At 34.7% G+C, this 22,069-nt stretch overlaps 2 protein-coding genes and 2 pseudogenes across 2 annotated transcripts; 2 read left to right on the forward strand and 2 right to left on the reverse strand.

Annotated features, from left to right (window-relative positions):
• Window positions 1-419: 419 nt before the first annotated feature.
• LOC141703395 (transmembrane 9 superfamily member 11-like) lies at window positions 420-2,962 on the forward strand (annotated as a pseudogene).
• Window positions 2,963-3,163: 201 nt separating this feature from the next.
• On the reverse strand, window positions 3,164-7,084 carry LOC141703398 (UDP-glucuronic acid decarboxylase 1-like; annotated as a pseudogene).
• A 1,802-nt stretch (window positions 7,085-8,886) lies between these two features.
• On the reverse strand, window positions 8,887-18,042 carry LOC141703396 (uncharacterized). Its single transcript, XM_074506940.1, has 6 exons — window positions 18,011-18,042; window positions 17,858-17,926; window positions 16,410-16,473; window positions 9,460-9,684; window positions 9,219-9,296; window positions 8,887-9,153 (listed from the first exon to the last, which is right to left on the reverse strand). The coding sequence occupies exons 1-6, from the start codon at window positions 18,040-18,042 to the stop codon at window positions 8,887-8,889; spliced, it is 735 nt and encodes a 244-aa protein (XP_074363041.1).
• On the forward strand, window positions 18,041-19,911 carry LOC141703397 (exocyst complex component EXO70H1-like). The gene is made up of 2 exons (XM_074506941.1): window positions 18,041-18,817; window positions 18,871-19,911. The coding sequence occupies exons 1-2, from the start codon at window positions 18,041-18,043 to the stop codon at window positions 19,909-19,911; spliced, it is 1,818 nt and encodes a 605-aa protein (XP_074363042.1).
• Window positions 19,912-22,069: the final 2,158 nt, after the last annotated feature.

Here is a 22,069-nt window from a genome sequence, read left to right on the forward strand (position 1 = left end):
ACTAAAATTTCTAAAAAACTTCCATGGATCATCCTAAACGGTAAAAAATAAGAAATGCCACTACAAGTCTCTACGTCAATTTTAGATAAACACTATTGTACTAATGTCATCACAATAAAAATCTACTCATATATACAAATAAATCCATCATCATTAGGAGGGGGGACAACATGAAATATTATCAACAAGTATAACTAAAATAATATCGATTCACCCAATTTAGAGCATGCATGTGTATTGCACGGGATATAGAGTTAGTTAAATATTAAATATGAACTAATGATATGCGATATTATTTTTTAAATTTTATGGAAAGCTTGTGTAATTAAATTGTAAAGCACAAAAAATAGTGTGAGCGGGGCGCGGCCGTTGTAATAGGGTTTTTAATGGTGTTTTTAAAACGTAAATTCATTCAAAACGGCATTAACGGTAGGCCCTGTTTGGCAAATTAACAATCACTTTCCAAAGCATCGAATCAGCTGTCAAAGTCTACACATTTTGCTGCTACTAATGCTCTGCAAGTCTCTGCACAGTCTCAGCTCTGCAGTGCTCACTTTCATATGTTTCAGTCTCTTCTTTAAGGTACGATCTTTTTAAATCTTTAATTTATTTATCTCGTTTGTTTATTTTTAATCTGTTTTATTATCTTGTATCTTGTGTTTTAGCATGTCCTAGTTGATATATGACTCATTTAAATTTTGTTTTAATAGCTCACATTTAGACTAACTAGTTGTTGCCTAATTTTTTAATCTGGGTGTTTCAGATCTGATAAGAATTTAATCAGTACTAGTTCAAGATGGCATTTTATGAAGAAATTAAGATCTGGGTATTGTTTATCTGTTTGGTATCTCAATTGGGTCATGGCTTTTATCTTCCGGGGAGTTACCCTCATAAGTATGTTGTTGGTGATCCGTTATCGGTTAAGGTTAATTCGATTACTTCAGTCGAGACTGAGATTCCATTTGGTTATTATAGTCTGCCTTTCTGTAAGCCGAGGAAGGTGTTAAGGACAGTGCGGAGAATTTAGGCGAGCTGTTGGTTGGTGATAGGATTGAGAATTCTCCGTATAGGTTTAAGATGAATATGAATGAGTCGGAGATTTTTTTATGTCAGACCAAGCCTTTGTCGAGTGAGGAGTTTAAGCTCATGAAAAAGAGGATTGATGAAATGTATCAAGTTATTGTGATTCTTGATAACTTGCCTGCTATTCGGTATATGAAGAAAGATAATTTTAACTTGAGGTGGACTGGATATCCGGTTGGGATCAAGGTTCAAGAAAAATATTATGTTTTTAATCATTTGAAGTTTACTGTTCTTGTGCATAAATACGAGGAGACCAATGTTGCTGGTGTTATGGGTACTGGTGATGCTGCTGAAATGATCCCTACTGTGGGAAACTCTGGACCAGGGATTCCAGGTTACATGGTTGTCAGATTCGAAGTGGTCCCGTGCAGTTCAAGCATAATGCTGGGTCGATGAAGAAGTTGAAAACTTATGGTAAATACCCTTCTGGAATTAAGTGTGAACCTACTACTGTGGCAATGGCTATTAATGAGAATGAGCCAGTAGCCTTCAGCTATGAGGTCTCGTTTGTCGAGAGTGATATCAAGTGGCCATCTAGATGGGATGCTTATTTAAAGATGGAAGGAGCAAAAGTCCACTGGTTTTCCATTCTTAACTCTCTTATGGTGATCACATTCTTGGCTGGTATTGTCCTTGTGATTTTCTTAAGGACTGTCAGAAGGGATCTGACACGTTATGAGGAGCTTGACAAGGAGGCTCAAGCCCAAATGAATGAAGAGCTGTCAGGATGGAAGCTTGTTGTGGCTGATGTTTTCCGCGCTCCAAGCAATCCTACGTTGTTGTGTGTTATGGTAGGGGATGGAGTCCAGATTCTTGGAATGGCAGTCGTGACAATTTTGTTTGCAGCCCTTGGATTTATGTCCCCAGCTTCTCGAGGAACATTGCTCACAGGCATGCTATTTTTCTACATGTTTCTTGGAATTGCAGCTGGTTATGTTGCTGTCCGCCTGTGGAGGACAATCTTTTGTGGAAATCAAAAAGGGTGGGTCTCTGTTTCTTGGCGGGTTGCATGCTTCTTCCCTGGTATTGCCTTTTTATTCTGACCACACTGAATTTCCTACTATGGGGTAGTCATAGCACGGGAGCCATTCCCTTTTCTCTCTTCGTAGTTCTCATTTTGCTCTGGTTTTGCATCTCTGTTCCCCTTACTTTAATTGGTGGTTATTTTGGAGCAAAGGCACCTCATATTGAATACCCAGTTCGTACAAACCAGATTCCCCGAGAAATTCCTGCTCAAAATTATCCATCCTGGTTGTTAGTTCTTGGAGCTGGCACCCCTCCCATTTGGCACACTTTTCATTGAGCTTTTCTTCATCATGTCCAGTATTTGGATGGGCAGAGTGTATTACGTTTTTGGATTCCTTTTGTTGTTTCTGATCCTTCTTGTGGTGGTTTGCGCCGAAGTGTCACTGGTTCTGACCTACATGCACCTTTGTGTGGAGGACTATAAATGGTGGTGGAAGTCTTTCTTTGCTTCCGGTTCTGTTGCAATATACATCTTCTTGTACTCCATCAACTATCTTGTTTTTGACCTTAAGAGTTTGAATGGACCCGTCTCGGCAACTCTTTACTTGGGATATTCTCTCTTCATGGTTTAGCATCATGCTTGCAACTGGCACAGTTGGGTTTCTTTCTTCATTCTGGTTTGTCCATTATCTGTTTTCGTCTGTGAAGCTGGATTGAAGAACCTAATCTTATAGACACATCCTGGAGAGTTTATGTTATATGTACTCTTTCTTAAACTTGTTAATTTCAGAAATATAGAGGAAACAAGATATTATTATTTGAGCAGGTTTGTTTTTGCAATTTTATAGAGGAGATTATAGTTTGTTAGTTGCACTCCCTTTGGTAGAATGAAAGTGATTACTATTATTCTGTACGGCTTGTTAATGTAATTCAAAATACAAACTCTGGATTTGTATTTTGAAGGAAAAGTGTATGAAAAATGGGCCTATTAGTGCCCCTTACAATGAATATAGACATTTTCTACTTACATAATCAACCAGATATATTAAGAATTGAACAAGAACAACAAACAATTGGCATTCACTGTACACGACACGACGGATTCAAGTCATTTTCATTTCTGCCCTTTCCCTTCCTCTTCATTCAAGATGCGATTTTGGAAATCAGAGACCATAAGTGGTAGACCTTCCCATAAGGGGACCTTCGGCTCCCAGTTTAGAAGATCTTTCGCTTTGCTAATATCTGGTTTTCGCTTGTGAGGATCATCTGCAGTGTTCTCTCTAAATTCTATGACTGCACTGGGATCAATTGTTTTCTTTCACAACCTGTAATCAACAAAGAAGCAACTTCCAGTATAGCGACAAAAACAAGGCTTTAGTAACTAAATATGAATTAGAAAGAAAAATCGTTATAAACACAAACCTGAGCAAGCTCTAACATGGTGAACTCGCCAGGATTGCCCAGGTTAAAAGGCCCTATGTGTTCACCTTCCATCAGAGCCATCAATCCATTTACCTGATAGGAAAATTTAACAAGTCTACTTCAACATCACTCTTTTAATAATCAAAGAGTGCCTAAACTGTCAATATAACTCTTCATAACATTCTTCAAAAAAGTTTCAACTTCCATTTTTCACATATATAAGTTCAGAATTGTGTTCTGTGTAAGCTTTGCAACATAATATAGAAGCTTTTAACACCAGAATCCGCAGTTTGGTCTCTTCTAGTGCTCTAGGCAAAATATGAACTTATATGCCTAGATTTACACTAGGCTACCACTAAAGATGGTTTTCGCACATTAAAAATAATTCAAGAGTAAAATGTACCAAATCTGCTACATATTGGAAGCTCCTGGTTTGCTTTCCATCTCCATACACTGTCAACGGTTGCTTGCGGATGGCCTGCAGAAGATAGGCACAGCGGAAGAATTCTTATGTGCTGATAAGTTTTGTGGATAGGTGCATCAAATTATTACAAAAACAAAGAATACCTGTGCAACAAAATGCTGACAACACGACCATCATCTAGGCACATGCGAGGACCATATGTATTGAATATCCTTGCAATACGCACCTGCAAAAAGCACAACCAATGTGCAAGGTTTACACCTGACAGCTTCTACACAGTGCAAGAACTGAATTTTCTACAATACGATATGGCAAAAGATCAAGACAATATCTTATTTACCTTTAAGATTAGATATTGAATTCAAAACTGTGATATTCATGCAAGGAACCAGACCAAGTAACCATTGTTACTAAAAGTTTCAGCACTTGTCAATAAATTTTTGGCTAAATTATCAATTATCAAAAAATACCACCTCAGAACTGTGTCAATCCGAAACACTCCAATTAGCTACACAAAATAGTCCACCTTCATTCTGATTTCCTCTTTGGATTCTCAAACTATTGACTACATTCACTTTACCTGCTAAAATAACTATTTCTTCAGGTAATAACTATATCATGAAGCTTCTGTACGATATTACAACCTTGATATTTGGAAATACAGTAACAAGTCATAGTAAATCAAACTTTCAAAATGGATTAGGCGGAACTTTTCCCTGCCAAATCAATGATTCTTTCCCTCATGAAATAAAATCGACACAATAGGTAATTTCTAGCAGGCAAATTGAAAATTTTTGCCTGTAACAATGTCATTTTAAGTAAGCCTTTCACTAAAATAATCAGCTGAGAGGGTAAGATGTGGTCGCTCATTAATCTGAGATGGAACATACAGCAACCCTTGTTTATAAACATTGGCAGAGCCTTTACAAGTAATATTGTTATAGATATTTTACAGGTCCTGTTGTCTTATCTAAGATTGTAGAGGTGTTGCAGGACTGAATTCTCTTCTCGGGTTGGAACTGCTAATATAACAAAACTATCTGAGGTATTTTACTGACACAATGTCATCATATATATAGAACACCGTCCAAGAATTCCCTAAGTTCTCTAATTTATACAATTGACGATGTGATTGTAGATTATAACTAAACATAATCATAATTTGTCCCAAAACCTGAATAATTTGAATACGTATAAATTAAAGATAAATTTATCCATACCAATAATGTAAAGGTATATGCTAATTATACACAACCTTGAGTCTTATTGAAACTAAACTACATTTAGAAAAGAAATACCCCATTTACTCTTAGAACTTAAAGATAGATTTTTAATTTATAAAAATTAAAATTATTATAGCAACCCCCCCCCCCAGAGGCTGCATCTGCGCCACAAGTAATACCGCTAGTTAGTACATGCATCATGAAGAACTTTAACTGCAATAAGTTTTTATTAATAAAGAATCAAAGATTTTCTTAGCTACTGTATGCATCATGAACGGCAAGATCTAATAATCAAATCTAGAAAAATTAGGATAAAAACAAACAAACATCTAATCTTGGAAACGTTTAAGTGGAGATATTTCTTATAAATAAACTTCCTAGATCAGAACCACATCTGCATCAATTTGGACATTGTAGATAGCATAGTTTAGTTGCTGCAGTTCTAATATGTGCTCCACGACATAATACAATATGGCATTTGCAATCCAATAATGAGCACTATATTTGATCAAGCTGTATGCATACACTGATACACAAGGCAAATTGATGTGTATCTGAAGACTATTGCCTGTGATAATGAGGGCAGAAACATAATCGACTGTAAAAACACCATTAAATGGTAGTATGGTACTAATCCTTTAACAGTCCAGTAGGCTTTTCTGTACAGAACTTTTACTTACTAATTATAAAAGAGTACAAAAGGGATTACACAGAAACAAAGTTTAATATTTTACCTCAACATCTGCCCCTCTATGATAATCCATAGTCAAGGTCTCCGCTGTCCGCTTCCCTTCATCATAGCAACTCCTCACACCTAAGCTTTTAATGATATGAGCATCTTGAAACAAACAGAAACAGCAATCTAGACAACATAAAATTTGCAATAATTCACCTATCGGATTCACATTTCCCCAATAAGTCTCCTTTTGTGGGTGCTCAAGCGGGTCACCATAAACTTCACTAGTACTCGTAGCAAAAACCTAGGCCCCAATCCTCTTGGCAAGACCCAACATGTTTTAAAGTACCCATCACATTTGTCTTGTAATCACAGTTAAGGATATCAAGCAATTCAATCAAATTACATACAGCTCAATCACCCTACTCATACTATACACATAAAAATCCAAACCAGCATACTCAATTATTGTATCCTGGAACAAAAACAGCTAAAAACCGACTAATAACAAATGAAGAATCCATGAATAACTAACATAAATACATAGAAAAAAAGGATATAATAGTCTTGACAGGATTATACTTGTAATGAACAGGAGAAGCAGGACAAGCTAATGATAGATCTGATCCACTTCCAACAAAATAGGCTCAACAACATCATGCCTAATTAACTCAACCTCGAATCCCCGAAATGATGCATAACATTTTCTTTCCTTCCTGTAAAAAAATTATCAATCACAATCACCTCATCACCTCTACCAATCAACTTATCAACCAAATGACTCCCCACAAATCCAGCACCACCAGTACCACAATGCGCAATCTCTTTCGCCTTATTCCCACCGGAACTCTTCGTATAGCAGCTGTCATCATGCCAGTATCTCCATAACTACTCACACCCTCATGATCCAACACACTAACAGAAGATAACAAGCGAGGATCAGAATGCGATAAACGAGACAGAGTAGGCTGCATTATAAAGAAAGCAGAAGTAATGAGAATGCCAACAAGAATAAACAACAGCCTTTGTTCTTTAATGATGTAATGAATGGATCTTTGTAAGAGAGATCTGGAATGTTTATGGGCTTTGGAGAATATGTATGATGTTGGTTCATTTCAATGTCTCTTAAATGAGACACTGGTGATGATTGTTTGTGTAATTGTTTCATTGTCTGCATTTCTTGAAACTTGTGTTTCTTGATTTTGGACAACAAGATCAGATGTTGTTTAGTAGAAACAACATAGTTTCCACTGTTTTTTTCACTTGATGATCATGTGTGTCTTAAAAAAACACAGTTAACTGATTTTTAACCAACCGGGTAAAAGGACAGTTTGTTAGTTCAAAAAAGGTGTAATAGTTTTATTAGGATTTTTAAAGCCCATTTTTCAGTTGGGCCAAATGCTAGAGAGTTTGGTTGTGTTGGGCTTCTAATGGTTTGGGCTAATGAGTATGGAGTACACCAGAACCTATGAGAACTCTCGGAGGGGAAATGTAGTTTGAAATAATACTAAAAATCAAACACCTTTTTTGTGAAAAATTAACTAAAATCACACACTTTTTTAAAAAAACGGCTAAATTTTATAATTGGGATAGCTATTGAGAAATTGGTATTCCCGTCCGTCCAAAATAGTATTTTATATAAAATGAGATACTACCAAATGGGTATCCGAGGTTATAACGATCATTTATCTTTTTTTTTGCCAAAAATAAAATGCATTAAATTTCAAGTCTTCTAACAATACATGAAGAAATTCTGGATGAAAAATCCAGCTCTATTCCAGATACGCTCAGCTATTGAACTCGAGTTTCTCGCTATAAAGTGAGCGAACTTGTTCGCAGAACGCTTAACAAAATTTAACGTTACATTACGTTTTTTAGAAATGAGAGAAGATCCTTGCATTCACTTACTACTAGAGCCGGCCAAACGAACGGGCCGAGCGTGCCGGGCCGATTTTTGGACGGGCCGGTTAGTTGACATCTGAAACCGTGAACGGCACGCGAGGATATACGGTTCGGGCCGAGCCGGGCCGATTACAGAGTTGGAGGACTCGTGAACGGCACGTGAATAAAGCGAATAACACGGTTCTGGCGAATAGGCGGTTTGTGCGGTTAACAAACGAATAATTTGATTAAACTAGAATAAAGAAAACTGATAGGTAGGCGGTTAACCGCTCGATTAAACTAGAACAAACGAATAATTTGATAGGTAGGCGGTTCACCGCCTTCATCAAATTCAACTCCAAAAACTATACCCCCAACTCTCTCTCTCTGCCTCTTTCTCTCTCTCCCTCCCTGCCTCTCTCTCAGTCTCTCTCTTCCTCTCTCTCTCTCAGCAACAAACAACAAGTTTTGAAATGGGTACATCTTGGAGTAGCAATAACAACCCCAACAGAAGAAGAAACCAAAACAATCAATACCCACCATCACAACTAATCTCATCATCAATTACTTACACTACATACCCACCTGATCCTTATGCCAATCCCCCACAGCCTTACCCACCTTACAGAGGCGCCCATGGAACCGTTCTTGGTATGACTTCCAATATAAGAAATAATTTGTTCTTGGCGCGTGAACTTTAATCGCGATTTACGAATTATTCGCGGGCCGGTTAACCGCGAATAACCCCCTCAATTTTCTGTCTGTTCGTCAACGAATTAGCCGGTTCGGGCCGGTCCGATTCCGGGCCGGTTCCGGTTTTATAAAATAGTGTTCGTATTCGGTTCGTTAAACTTGACGATTAGTGCCGAATAATTAACCGTTCGTTAACGCGCCGAATTAGGCGAATTTTGACGAGCCGAATTGCGAACGGGCCGAGCCAAACCGCTCGTTTGGCCAGCTCTACTTACTACTCTGCCCAGGTACGACAAATTAGTAGAAGAGCATCTGACCGCTTGTATCAATGCAAGATAATCTGTTTCTATAACCACCTCGGAATACTCTTTTTCCTTCACCCAACTCAAGGCATCTCGGCACCTATAGCTTCTGCCATAACAGGATCTAATCTTCCTTCCTTACATTTTGAATACGCCTCAATCAGATCTCCTAAATGATCACGAACAATCATCGAGAAACTATAAGAATTAGTCTCCTCAAAGAGCAGCATCAACATCAGTGTTGATCTTAACCTCTCCTAACTGTGGTGGTTCCCAACGCTCTTTGCCATCCGCTTGGGTCATGAACCCCAGAAAATTGTCAAATGACTTATCTTGAGCGTTCTTCCATTGATTAAGACATATATTTGCTGATGATATCACTTCTGAGGCTTCCATACTCTTTTGATTCCATACAATGTTGTTCCTATTTTTCCACAAGGACCACATGATCATGACTATCCTCTCGACTTCCTCCCTTTTATACTGTTGGGTTATATTAGACATGCACTGACTAAACACAGTGTGTGAGAAAGCTCCTGATAACTTACCTGAAGCAACCCAGCATACACTTGCAAATGGGCATGATACCAGAATGTGCATAACTGTTTCTTGCTCGACATTACACACTGGGCAAAAAGAGTTAACATTCACCCTTCTATACTGTAATTGTTCTTTCGTGGGCAGGCAATCTGATATAGCTCTCCAAATAAAAATTTTAACTTTCTGTGGAATTTTCAAGTTCCAAATGCTACGCCATAAACCAGAATTATTACTCAAGTTTTGATTTACCTCCAGACCCTGTAGCACTGCATATGCACTCTTCACTGTGTAAGTTCCTAACTTCTCTTTATTCCAATACCATGAATCAAACTCAACTCGTCCTATAGGGATTGATAAAATTAGATTAACATCTCTGTCTTCAAAAATATCATTGAGCAACTCAACATCCCATTCCTTTTGATCTGTAATCATTAAAGAAGACACTGGTTGACCCTTTATAGCATCATGAACTGTCTGCACATAAGGATTATTTTTATCTGGAAGCCAAGGATCTTTATCGATAATGATTTGATTACCTGTTCCTACTCTGCGAACGGCGCCTTACGATCATTTATTCTTAAGATGAGTATTCCAGTTAACATTTTATTAAGAGAAATGCTAAAGTCCCAAAAACAGTTCCCAAAACCGTACTTAAATGATGAGTTGTTAACATGTTATTGGATGTTCACTCATAAATAAATGGGTCCCTCGTATATTAATATGAATTGCACGAATTAAATAATGACACGTGTTATTTTAAAAATATTTTTGCAAAACTTTTTGGGTATGCAGCATTCTCTTTATAAAAAAAAATCAGGGAACAAATCTAAGCAACTGACCGAGACAAAAAAGAACATCCATCTGAACAAAACAAAACATGAACAAAACAGCCACAATATTATAGATACCCTCCATACCCTAACCATAACTGGGACTACAACAGGACCATAACTTCCTCTTACATCTCAGTTCTCACCATGCCCAGCTGCTTCAACTCCTGTATCATCTTCTTCTAGCCTGTCCTCGAATATTACGTACCTAATAGATGCAGCACCTTGGACCCCATATTCATCAGCAAATCAGCAGTAATGCTAACCTCATTTGGCCCACCCAATCCATCTCCCACAACTAACTTCATCTGGCCTTGTTCTTGGGGACCAAGCATCTAATGAACCTTGAGAAACTCGGAAATTTCTTCTTCTTTTTTACTAAATTTAATGATACATTAGATCCACGTCTTATAGTAAACAACTTGGAAATGCTCTTAGTTCATATCAAGTTTTACGGTCTTTCTCACTAATTCCAATAAAAATGATCTATTTTTATTGGTTTTTATTGGTGGAATTGATGTGAATGCAGACCATTAACATTTATTATTCAACCACCAATAAAAAGAGCTTATTTATATGGAAATTAGTGACTATTGTGTGCCTTATGGGAGTCTTGGACACACCATAGAAAATTCCCAAGTTTTAATATCTAAACATCTTGAGTTCAGTTTTTGATGATTCGATAAAATTCAAGTTCTCGCGAGCTTTACTTGAACTTGATCACAAATGTGGTGATATGATAAAATTTAAGTTTTGACGATTGTCGCCAGGACTTGATCATAAGAATATGTGTATAATTATTGGATTAGATAACTTTATGCAATTTTTTACTCAAAATAACTATCCAAATATTATAGTATCGAAAGACAAGATGAAGAATCAGAGCAAAAGATGTTCCGAGACATAATAATATTCAAACCGATCGAATTTATCTTTGTATTTCTATCAAAAATGAAAAATTTAATCTTTAAACCCATCGAATGCAATGCACGACCACATAAATTTCTTTTTTAAAAAAAACTTAAAATTGAATGTGGTCAAGGGAAACATTTGAACCTCGGGGATATAACTTATAAGAATGACAAAGGTGACAAGAAATCGTGGGGGCTATTAATGTTCAACACCCCCACGCCCACGACCACGAGTTCGAGTTTAGAGAGTTTGGACGGCTGTCGTTTTCGTTCATGCATTTACGTATTTTAATCATTTAACGGATCTACAGCTGTTTGCTCTTATTATTTTTCTGAAAAGATAGATTTCTCACACATTTTATTATTGAAAACTTTTTGTTATATTTCAACTCTAAGTCCGAATCTATTATTGATTAATTAATGACTAAGTTATAGGATTAGAAACTAATACGAAGCTTCTTTGGACATTACGGGATATTATGGGTTGGGTGATCTAATTTTTGGGTTTAATGTGAGGTGATCTAATCTTTGGGTTTATAGGCTAGTAATTAGAATAATATCAAAGCTTATTTCAATTTAAATAAAAAGAAGTTTGTACTCTATCGTAAATGTTAAAATAAAGAAAAAGATTTAAATTAGTACAGGTGAAGAAACAAACAAAGGAACAAATAAAGGGAGGAAATGACACTAATAGTAACATGGAAAGTTGAAAGTGAACCCTTCTTTACTTTCAATTTATGATCATATAAGTGCAAAATTTTCATAACAAATGAAATATACCAAACACTTGCATAAGATACAGAATGAGATTTTGGGCAAATAAGTTGAAAATGCTTGATGCCAAACATGCACTTAGACATTTGAAAATGGTTAGGAACTTCCATAAGAAAAATGGATACAAACAAAAATAATTTAATACTCTCACTCGTTAAGAAAATCAATTTTGAGAACATGCAAAAATTCAGGGGCCTTGTACGAAATTATAAACTTTGGACTCCTAATTTTTACTTTAAGTGAAATTTGAATGAGATACATTTTGACAAATAACATGAATTATCAAACATGTCAAAAAATATATTTCGACAATTCAGTCAAAAAAGCTCATAAACTAAGAGAAGTTTTCTCGAATTTTTTTAAACAAAATTCTCTAAAATACTTTTGAGATCTACTTCATTCATGAGCTCACTTTTGTCTGCCATCTAAGAAGGTCCATTTAGCCTTTAATCTAATATTGTTCTTTGTAAATATAGATATAAGATTTTCAAAATTTGGGAACCTATATTTTCGGGGTCTAGTGCAGTGGTGCCCCCTCCCGCCCCTTCCGAGTAGTATAAGATTACATCTGAGAACATAATTTTGAATTATAGATTTTAAATAATACGATTCAGAGCTTTACTTTTCAAATACTTTATTTTAAATTATAGATTTTAAATGGCATAAGTGAGTTGTTATTTCAAATTTTCATATCTATACTGATAATTAGATGTTTTGAACCAAACACAGTTTAAATTCAATTTCTTTTTAAAACACGTTCTGCAACACTGACATTTTTAAAAAATAAAAACCAAAGAAGAATTGGTGACGACATTCGAGATTCATTTGAAGCTAGGTTCACATTAAAAGTTGTAGATCTCTTAACAAGGAGTAGATTGGCAGTACACAAACGCCTATTGATAACCCTCATTTCATATTCTCTTGTCAGGATCAAATATAAAGTCTATGGGTTGTTTTTTTATCTGCGACCTTACAAAAAAGATGGTAGGAACTAGGACGACAAGAGTCTAGCATTTATTCATATATTATAATCAACTTGAGTCCAAAACTTGATTAAAGTCAAGGACAGCCATGTAAGATTGTAGTATAAACCCCAGTTTAGGTCGCATTCTTATGGCGTTGAATAGACTTGTTGTATATAGATACATGCAGATGAGCAGATGGCTTGTAGGGAGTAAATTAGAGTCACCTGGCGAAAGCAAATTTAGTTACGCTTGATCAGACGGCACGCACCACGCAGTATAAAAAAATGCTGTTCTCATGTTTTTGGTGGTGTCGTTAAATATTCTCGGTTTTGATTTTCTTTTGACTTATACGTAGTTCACATATGATTTTTTCCCAATTTCCTGTGTATTTTAATTTTTTATATGACCTAATGAAATTTGGATAAAGAAATGACCTCTCTTAAAATGTTGGGGCTCGACCTTATAAGTTCGACCGAGCATTTAACTTGAGGGAGATTCTGCTCGAAAAATATTTGATAGTCTTGAGCTCGAGCATTTAGTTCGACTAAGCATTTCATTTTTTTATTTATTAGAACAACCTAAGTACCTAACATGTCGCATGTTCTTTTATGAATAATATTGCACACTGATGAAATATTCATATAATTATTATATATGTTTGATATTACATTGTGCATAAGATTCACGAAAAGAAGGGTAAATATAACCTGAGGAAAATCGGTTGTATTTAGTTAAATACAGGTGAAAACGGACGTATTTAACTAAATACAACCGATTTTTGAATCGGTCAAAAATACTCGAGTAATATTTAGCAGATCGGTTGTATTTAGACTAAATATGACCGGTTAAATAAAATCGATTAAATATGACCGGTCAAACACAGCTGCTTAAATATAACTATGCCCGGTCGAATTTAAATTTGCCAAATTTTGGTTTGAAATTTCAAATTTTCATTTGAATTTTAAAAATCCTGCACAAAAAAATTAATTTTTCATGGAAATTTAAAATCCCACCTAAAATACTTAATTCAACTGCATGTGCGTATTTATTAAATTCAAACATTTTTGGTGAAAATTTAATTTCTATTATTTTCGGTAGATATACAATTTCAACTGTTTTTGGTCAAATATTGAACTGGTTTCAATCCAATTAGCGGGATGTTTCCCTCCATTTTTTTACGGGGCTAAATTCAACGGATTCCGGTTGTATTTAGGGACGACGACTATATTTAATGGATTCCGGTTGTATTTAATCGCAGTTGTATTTGTGAGGTCATATTTATTGCTAAATTCGACCGCTTTAATAGAACCGTTATTTAATACAACTGCACACAGTTATATTTAGCTGCGCCCTTAATTATAACTAAATATAGTTGAATTTGGGTCCGGTTATATTTACACAGTTATATTTAACCTTATTTTTTGTAGTGACTTATACAATCATGTTCTTCCGTTTCCATGATTAGTATATGTCTTGATATTGCAGACATGATACAACACTAGTTACATAGACAGATATTTATTTAAATGTTTGATACAAGATAAAGTAGTGGTACACTGACAATATGCTTCTTCTACAAATGAAGTATACTAAAACTCTTAACCAGGTTTTCGTGAATAGTAAAGGTTTCTGATTCACATATATAGTCCTACAAAAGCCTCCAGAAAACGAGACTATTTTTGGAAAATAGTGGATGGACAAGTTGTGAGACTCCGGCAAAATTTTATATATATAAAAAAAAATCAATCTTTAACACTAGTTTAAGTAGAAATGTAATGCAATCACGCATGACGTTACTTTTGCATTCGCTCCATCACATTGGCGGAATCAGAGGGGAGAGTATACTTGAAATCACCTTAAACCTCGAAAAATAGTAAAAAAGAATATTTTTTTATTTACACATCAGCACCTGTGAAACAATAGAAAAAAATATAAATTATATATATAAAGAATTACTGGTAAATTTTTTATCCTGGTTCCGTCACTGCTCCAACATGCACATAAACACGAAGGTCTACTGGGGCGTTGGCCTCTCCATCACGAATTCAAGATGCGATAAATTTATGTTTGTATTTATATAATGCGAAACGTAAGAGTAGCAAATATATTCGCTGCATCCCTTATTAAGAAATTGTTAGTTAACATTTTCAATTCAACTAAATTTTAAAAGAATTAAATCTTGTAAATTGAGAATATAGAATAAATTTTAAAAGTAATTTTTATCTCTAAATTTATTACGAAAAATTGAAATAAACATGTTAAAAAAGACAATTTATTTGGAAATGGATTCATAAGAGGAGTATTTGTGCATGTTTGGACACGCATTTTCCAGGCTCGTTCTTTCTTTAAGCCTGTTTCATTTTTACCCTGCATGTTTGACAATTCCATATTTCTGTAACTTGTAACAACTTGTGTGTGAAATGAATAAGAGCATCTCCATTTACAACCCTTAGTTATTAATACATACTATAAATAAAAATATAGATATTATATAAAAAAAATCTATCTCCAATGGTACATTACTCTTGTCTATAAATATAGTCAACCTCTTAATGTTGGCTATATTTGTTGAACCACTATTTGTAAAAAAAAAATTCTAATCATTTATTACCATATTTAATTAATATATTTTATTTATAACAATATAAATTTTAATAACATACTATTTTTAAAATATAGTTAACCAATATAGCCAATACCATCGAAGTATAATGTCTTACAAATTCAACAAATTTTACATATTGTCTAACCGGTCCAGTTTAGCCGACCAATTATAATCAACACCACTGGAGATGCTCTAATGTTGGAAATCCTTGTATTCAATCCTGCGTTCTCTCTAGAAAAAATGACAAAAATACCTCTTTTTTTACGGTTTGTGACAAAAATACCTCTTTTTAAAATTTGGCCAAAAATACCCGTCTAATACGCATTTTTCAGTTGGATATTACTAATACGCATTTTAAAAATTGGTAATTCATATTAAAAAAATTGAAAAAAAATAAAAATAAATAAAAATGAGATACGATTCACAAAATACGTATCACCCATTTGATTCTGGTGATACGCATGTGTGACATGCGTATCACATGTTCTGCTCTCTTTTTTTTTTCTTTTTTTTATGTAATACCCATTTTTCAGATGCGTAATAGATTTACTCATTTCTAAAATGCGTATTAGACCCATTTTTGGTCATAAACTCCAAAAAGTGGTATTCTTGTTACAACTTCTAAAAAAAATGTATTTTTGGCCATCACCCTTCTCTCTATTTTCATTCGCATCTCATTTATTTTTATTTTTTTTTAATTTAATTTAATTTATATTAACTTCAAACCGGTGCACTAAACAATATATTTTTAATATTAATTTATTTTTCCAAATTTAATCTGATAAAAAAACTAAGATACAAAATTTGTTTATTTTAAATTTTTAAATAATAGCTAGTTATCTTTTAATTTTTTTAGCACGTTTTAATCTTATAATTTATTTTAATCCGAAATTATTATACCGATCAAATTAAATCAATCTAATTATATTTTTATATAATCTTACAGTAAAGGTTTCTGTTTCACATTTGTAGTGTCTACAAAAGCCTCCAGAAAATGAGACTATCTTTTGGAAATTAGTGGATGGGCAAGTTGTGAGACTCGGCAAAATAAAAAATTGAACTTTAACACTAGTTTAAGCAAAGCATAATCTAATGTAATCACGCATGACGTTACTTTTGCATTCGCTCCATCGCGCATTGGCGGAAACTGAGTGAAAGGTACTTGAAATTCTCCTGACCTGAAAAAATAGTAAAAAACAATATATTCATACTTTATTTACACGTGCATCATGTGAAAAAATAGAAAAAATAGATTGCATATAGAAAAAAAAATTAATTGAGATGTTAGCCTCTCCAGCACTAGTCGAGAATTTAAGATGCGAATAACTTGATCCAAAAATCCGGTTAAAAAAAGAATCTATACAAATGGATCTTATTCCTGTTTTACGGAAAAATATTATTTAAATGACTAGTAAATATATACTAAACATATAAATTTATATTTGTATATATATAATGCGTGCTTTTATGTAAATTAAAAATTGTTAATTAATTTTTTAATCCAACTAAATTTTAAAAGAGCTAAGTCTTGTAAATAGAGTATACAAATAATTTATCTCTAAATTTATTCTGGAAAATTGAAAGGATCTATTCTGAAAATAATTTATTTTGAAAATAATATAAAAAAAGACCATTTATCTGAAAATAGATCTGTAGGAGAGGAGGGAGAGTATATATATGGCGTGGTTGAATATTGAGAGCAATTTCGACAGTATGCTAGTAATTTATTTAAAAATGATATAAAAATATTGACTTTTAATAATTTAGGATATGATTTTATATTTTAATTCCAACAATGGTTTTTATACTCCTTCCTTATTATTATTATATTAATAAATTAAAAAAGATATTGACAAAAGTGGCATATAGAAGTAAAAAGAAAAGGGAGAAATGAATTTTCCGTGTTTTAATGATTTAAGAAAACATTAAGATACTATTAGAGCAAGTCCAACAACTCCCTTAACCATGCTCTTAAGTCCAAATATAAGGAAGATGATATAAAATTGCACTCCAACAGTGTCTTAGTGGTTCCTTATATCACTAAGACACTTCTCTCATACCTTATTTTTAAGAAAGCACAAGTCATCCCTTATATCATTTTTATCAATAAAAAATTGATTTCTCTTTCATTTTTTTAGTTCTTTTCTCTCTCTTCCTTTCATATCTCATTTAAATTTATTATTATTAGATAAGGAAAATTGTTGGAATTGAAATTTAAAATTATGTGTTAAATAACTAAGAGTTAATATTTTATAATATTTATAAAGAATCTATTAAGAGAGTGTTGGACTTGTTTTCTTTATATATTAAATTATCTTTATAATTAAATTTAAGAATTCATGTAACTGGTGATCAGTGTTATGCTGCATGCACATCGAAACAATAAAATTTACGAGTAGCTCATAAATACTCCACTTTACACTCCAGCTGGCGAAACACAATCTCCAACTGTGATTTATACTATTAGGTTGGTTTTACTAAACACTCACAGAGGTTCAACTTAACGCGTTGCTAAGACAGCCAACTAATTAGACTCCAAAAAAAGCTACTTTTCCCACAAACACCGTCCATTTCCCCCAGTCCCCTCTATAATTTTCTGTTTCTCCATTCCTCACTCTCCATATTTGTTTTCTGTACAAATTTACAAGCACATAATAACATCACGCATTCGAGTTCAGTTAAACGAGTCGATCGAAAAAAACACGAGAAAATTACCTGCAGGCGTTACACAATCTACCAGCAACCATGCCGAGAAAAGGAATGGGAAGTCTTCTGTTCTCTTCGAAGAAATCAGCTTCGTCGATCCTGGAATCTCCTTCCAGGCCGAGCTTCTCAGACGCTGTTTTAGAGCGGACACTCGAGATTGCTGAACCGATCATCAAAAAATGGGACGCGGATACGTCTGATTTTGCTAGTGTTACATCTCTTTTTTACGAGAATCGTAAAGAAGCTACCGAATTCATTAAATGGGTTAACAATGTGCAAAAATCAATGCATAAATACGTGTCCGAACACTCGAGCTACTCGGATAATAAACTTGTTCGCGGCCAGAAGCTAATGGAAATCGCGATGAAACGACTCGAGAAAGAGTTCTATCAAATTCTTTCCACCAACCGAGCTCATTTAGATCCTGAGTCTTTCTCATCCAGGTCTTCCCTCACCTCCCGTGCATCCACACTGTCCAGCATTTCCGATTTTGAGGACGATGAGGAGCTACGTAGAGCAGGCGAAGTCATTGAAGAAGTCGAAGACGTCTCAATGAACGCAGTCACTGATCTGAAATTAATCGCTGATTGTATGATTTCATCAGGCTACGGAAAAGAATGTATCAGCATTTACAGGCCTCTACGCAAATCAATCATCGACGAAGCAATTTATAAGCTCGGAGTCGACAAAACTATTTCCAATCAAATCCAAAAAATGGAATGGAATGTGTTGGAAATTAGGGTGAACAACTGGCTTAACGCAATGAAAGTGGTAATGGAAACATTATTCATCGGAGAACGAAACTTATGTGATCAGGTATTCGCATCATCCGAAGCAATCAGAGAAGCCTGTTTCAGTGATATATCCAGAGAAGGCGCTCAGCTTCTATTCGGATTCCCCGAACTCGTCGCGAAAAATCGAAAAAATCCCCAGCTAAAATTTTCAGATCACTCGACATGTACACCGCAATCGCCACTCACTGGAAAGGAATTGAGTCAATTTTCACAGCTGACTCGAGCTCAGCTGTAAAATCTCAAGCTCTCATCAGTTTATCTAAACTAGGTGAGACAGTCAGAGTCGAGTTAACCGAGTTCGAGTCGACTATACAAAAAGACAAATCGAAAGCTCTTACTTTCGGTATTCACAGTCTCACTGTTAATGTCATGATTTACCTCTCTACTCTCGCTGATTACAGCAATGTTCTAAACGATATACTCGATTACACAATTCAACACAAAGCTTCTGAAACGACGTCATATTTCAATATCTCGACGTTTGACAATTCTCCGGCACCGGCGATCTCCCGGCGGTTCACGTGGATCATCCACGTGTTGTTATGCAAAATCGGCGCGAAAGCGAAGCATTTCAAAGACGCATCGTTGTGTTACATTTTTCTAGCTAATAATCTTCAAAACGTCGTCGTAAAGGTGCTAACTTCGAATCTGAAGTACATCGTCGGCGATGAGTGGATCATTAATCACGAGGCGAAAGTCGAAGAGTTTGCGGAAAGTTATGAACGGCTGGGATGGGAACATGTCATACATCATATTTCAACGGCCAGGATTGTTTCAGGTGAGGATGTAAAGGAGTTTTTTAGAAAGTTTACGACGTTGTTTGACCAGGCGTACCGTAAGCAGTCAACGTGCGTCGTAGGTGATAATAAGCTCCGTGAAGATATTCAGCGGTCAATATCGGGAAAAATCTCGGAAGTGTATCGGAAGTTGTATGACACGCATAAGTTGACGATTGAAACAGAGAAAAGTAGGGGTAATACTCATATTGTCAAATATGCCCCTGATGACGTGGATAGTCTTTTGTCGGATCTTTTTTGTGGGTATGATGGGTCGGGTGAATCTTTGAATTTTTCATCCGGGTTGAACTCACGGGGTCCAAGACTATGGCTCAACTGATATATTTAATTATTTATTAATTATTAGAAAAAAAGAATTAGAGCATAAAATGTAAATAACGTTATTTAAGTTGAAACCATATAAATTTTCGTGTTTGAGTTGAGTTAGTATTCCCTCTGTTTCATTTTATCTGTCGTTTAACTTTTTTACACACATCTCAAGTTACATTGACCGCATAGTAAAAATTATCATTTTTAAAATTTTCTTTTTGTAAATAAAAATTTAAGTTATATATTTTTATTCAAAAAAATAAAATTTTAAAAATTATTATTTTAATTATTCAGTCAAACCACTTAGAAATGAGTACAAAAAAGTCAAAAGACTATTAAAAAAAACAGAGTATATAACTTCCTCGTGATCGGTTGCAATTCCTTATCATTTTTATTCTCATTTATCGATTAACAAACAACGATAAGATATCATATTGGGTAGGGGTGAACAAAAAACCGATCAAACCGTAAAACCGACCCAACCCGCCCTTATTTCGGCCGACGGAGCCGAACTATCCAAAACCCGAATTTTAATTGGTTTAATTTTTTGTCAACCCGAATATAATGGGTTGGGTCAAGGTTCAAAAAATTTAAACCCTTATTAACCCAACCCAGCCCGATTTTTTATTATAGTATTATTATTAGAAATTTTAATTTATGTATTTATTGTAATAAATAATATATTTGAAATAAAATAATTATTTTACGGGTAACACGCCGTAAGTTATTGATTTTAAACTAGAAGAGTACTCGGTACATATAATATCCAATAATTTTTATTTTCTGTTAAATTATGGGGTACACTTCAACTTTTGATTAAAAATATTTGTAATTTTGACTCTTAAAAATATTTAAATAGTTTTATTCGAGTTTTAACCCAAACCAACCCGACCCAATATATAAAGGGTAGGGTTGGGTTGAAAATAATTTTTTCGGTTAACGGGTTCATTTTTTAAAAACCGAATTAATTGGGTTGGTTCGATTTATTACTTCTAAACCGCCCAACCCGACCCGCGTTCACCCCTAATATTGGGCATTCAAAAAAAAGACATGACATTCACATACACTTAATAAAGGAAACACTACCACAACACATCATGTTCTTTTCTCAAAATTAATAAGAAAACGTCACATTCAGATACACATAATAACCATAGTACCCCAAATATATTAACGTGAAAAAATAATTGAGTATTTGTAGATGTGCAAGTGAGAAACTTTTATCAATGCCAATTATTATTAGTAAAATCAAGGAAGAAAGTGACTTTAGGTTTGAAAATTTGGTTCCCCTTCATTTATAAATTATAAATTAGTTGAACTTTGACACATGATTACAAATTTGTATCGGATAAAAAAAGAAGCAACCCTACTTGGCATTTTCTATGTCGCATTCCCATGTGCAGTATACTCGAATCAAATTAGCAGGGGGCTCAGGGCTCAACTGGGGGAGAATCGTGTTTTCAATTTTTACTCTATTTTTAATGAGAACAATCACGAAGATTCTGAACTCCATTAGATGAGATAAGAGTTTAACCCACAAACACTAATTTTACGTTCTAGATGTAAAAAATGTATGTAACTGTGAAAGAGTATAAAATTGTGTTCGGGTCTTTTTCTAACGTATTAAGGTTTTAGGCGGACTGGTTACTTAACATGATATCAGAGCTTGGTTTAGGTGTTTAGGGAGGAACTCGGGTGCGAGTCCTTCCGTTGAGGCCGCAGTCCTTCCGTTGAGGCCGCAGTGTTACAGATTTCGGAAATCGGAATTATTCGGTTGATGTACCAATTTGCGATTTATCGGACGATTATTTAAAAATCGGATGATTTATCGGCGATTTATCGGAAATCGGTCAGATCGGACAAATATTTTTGACCGATTTTTGAACGATTTATCGGCAATTTTTGAAAAATCGGCCAATTTCTATAACAGAAATTGAGGGGAGTGTTAAATCACCTTAAGACTTTACACGGATTGGTTACTTAATATCAACAATACTTTAAGTTACGTGTAGAAAATTTAAATGACGAATATAAGTAAATCTTTCCGAGATTTACGAAAAACGGAGGAATTTATTCCTAGGGCCTTGAGATGCTGAGCAAGATCCAAGTTGGGAGAGTGGGATTGGGAGGGTGCAGATGAAACTATCTATCAATTTTTTGCCTGGTGG

The sequence above is a fragment of the Apium graveolens genome, unplaced genomic scaffold (assembly GCF_009905375.1).
Source record: "Apium graveolens cultivar Ventura unplaced genomic scaffold, ASM990537v1 ctg6606, whole genome shotgun sequence".
Classification (NCBI taxonomy): Eukaryota; Viridiplantae; Streptophyta; class Magnoliopsida; order Apiales; family Apiaceae; genus Apium; species Apium graveolens.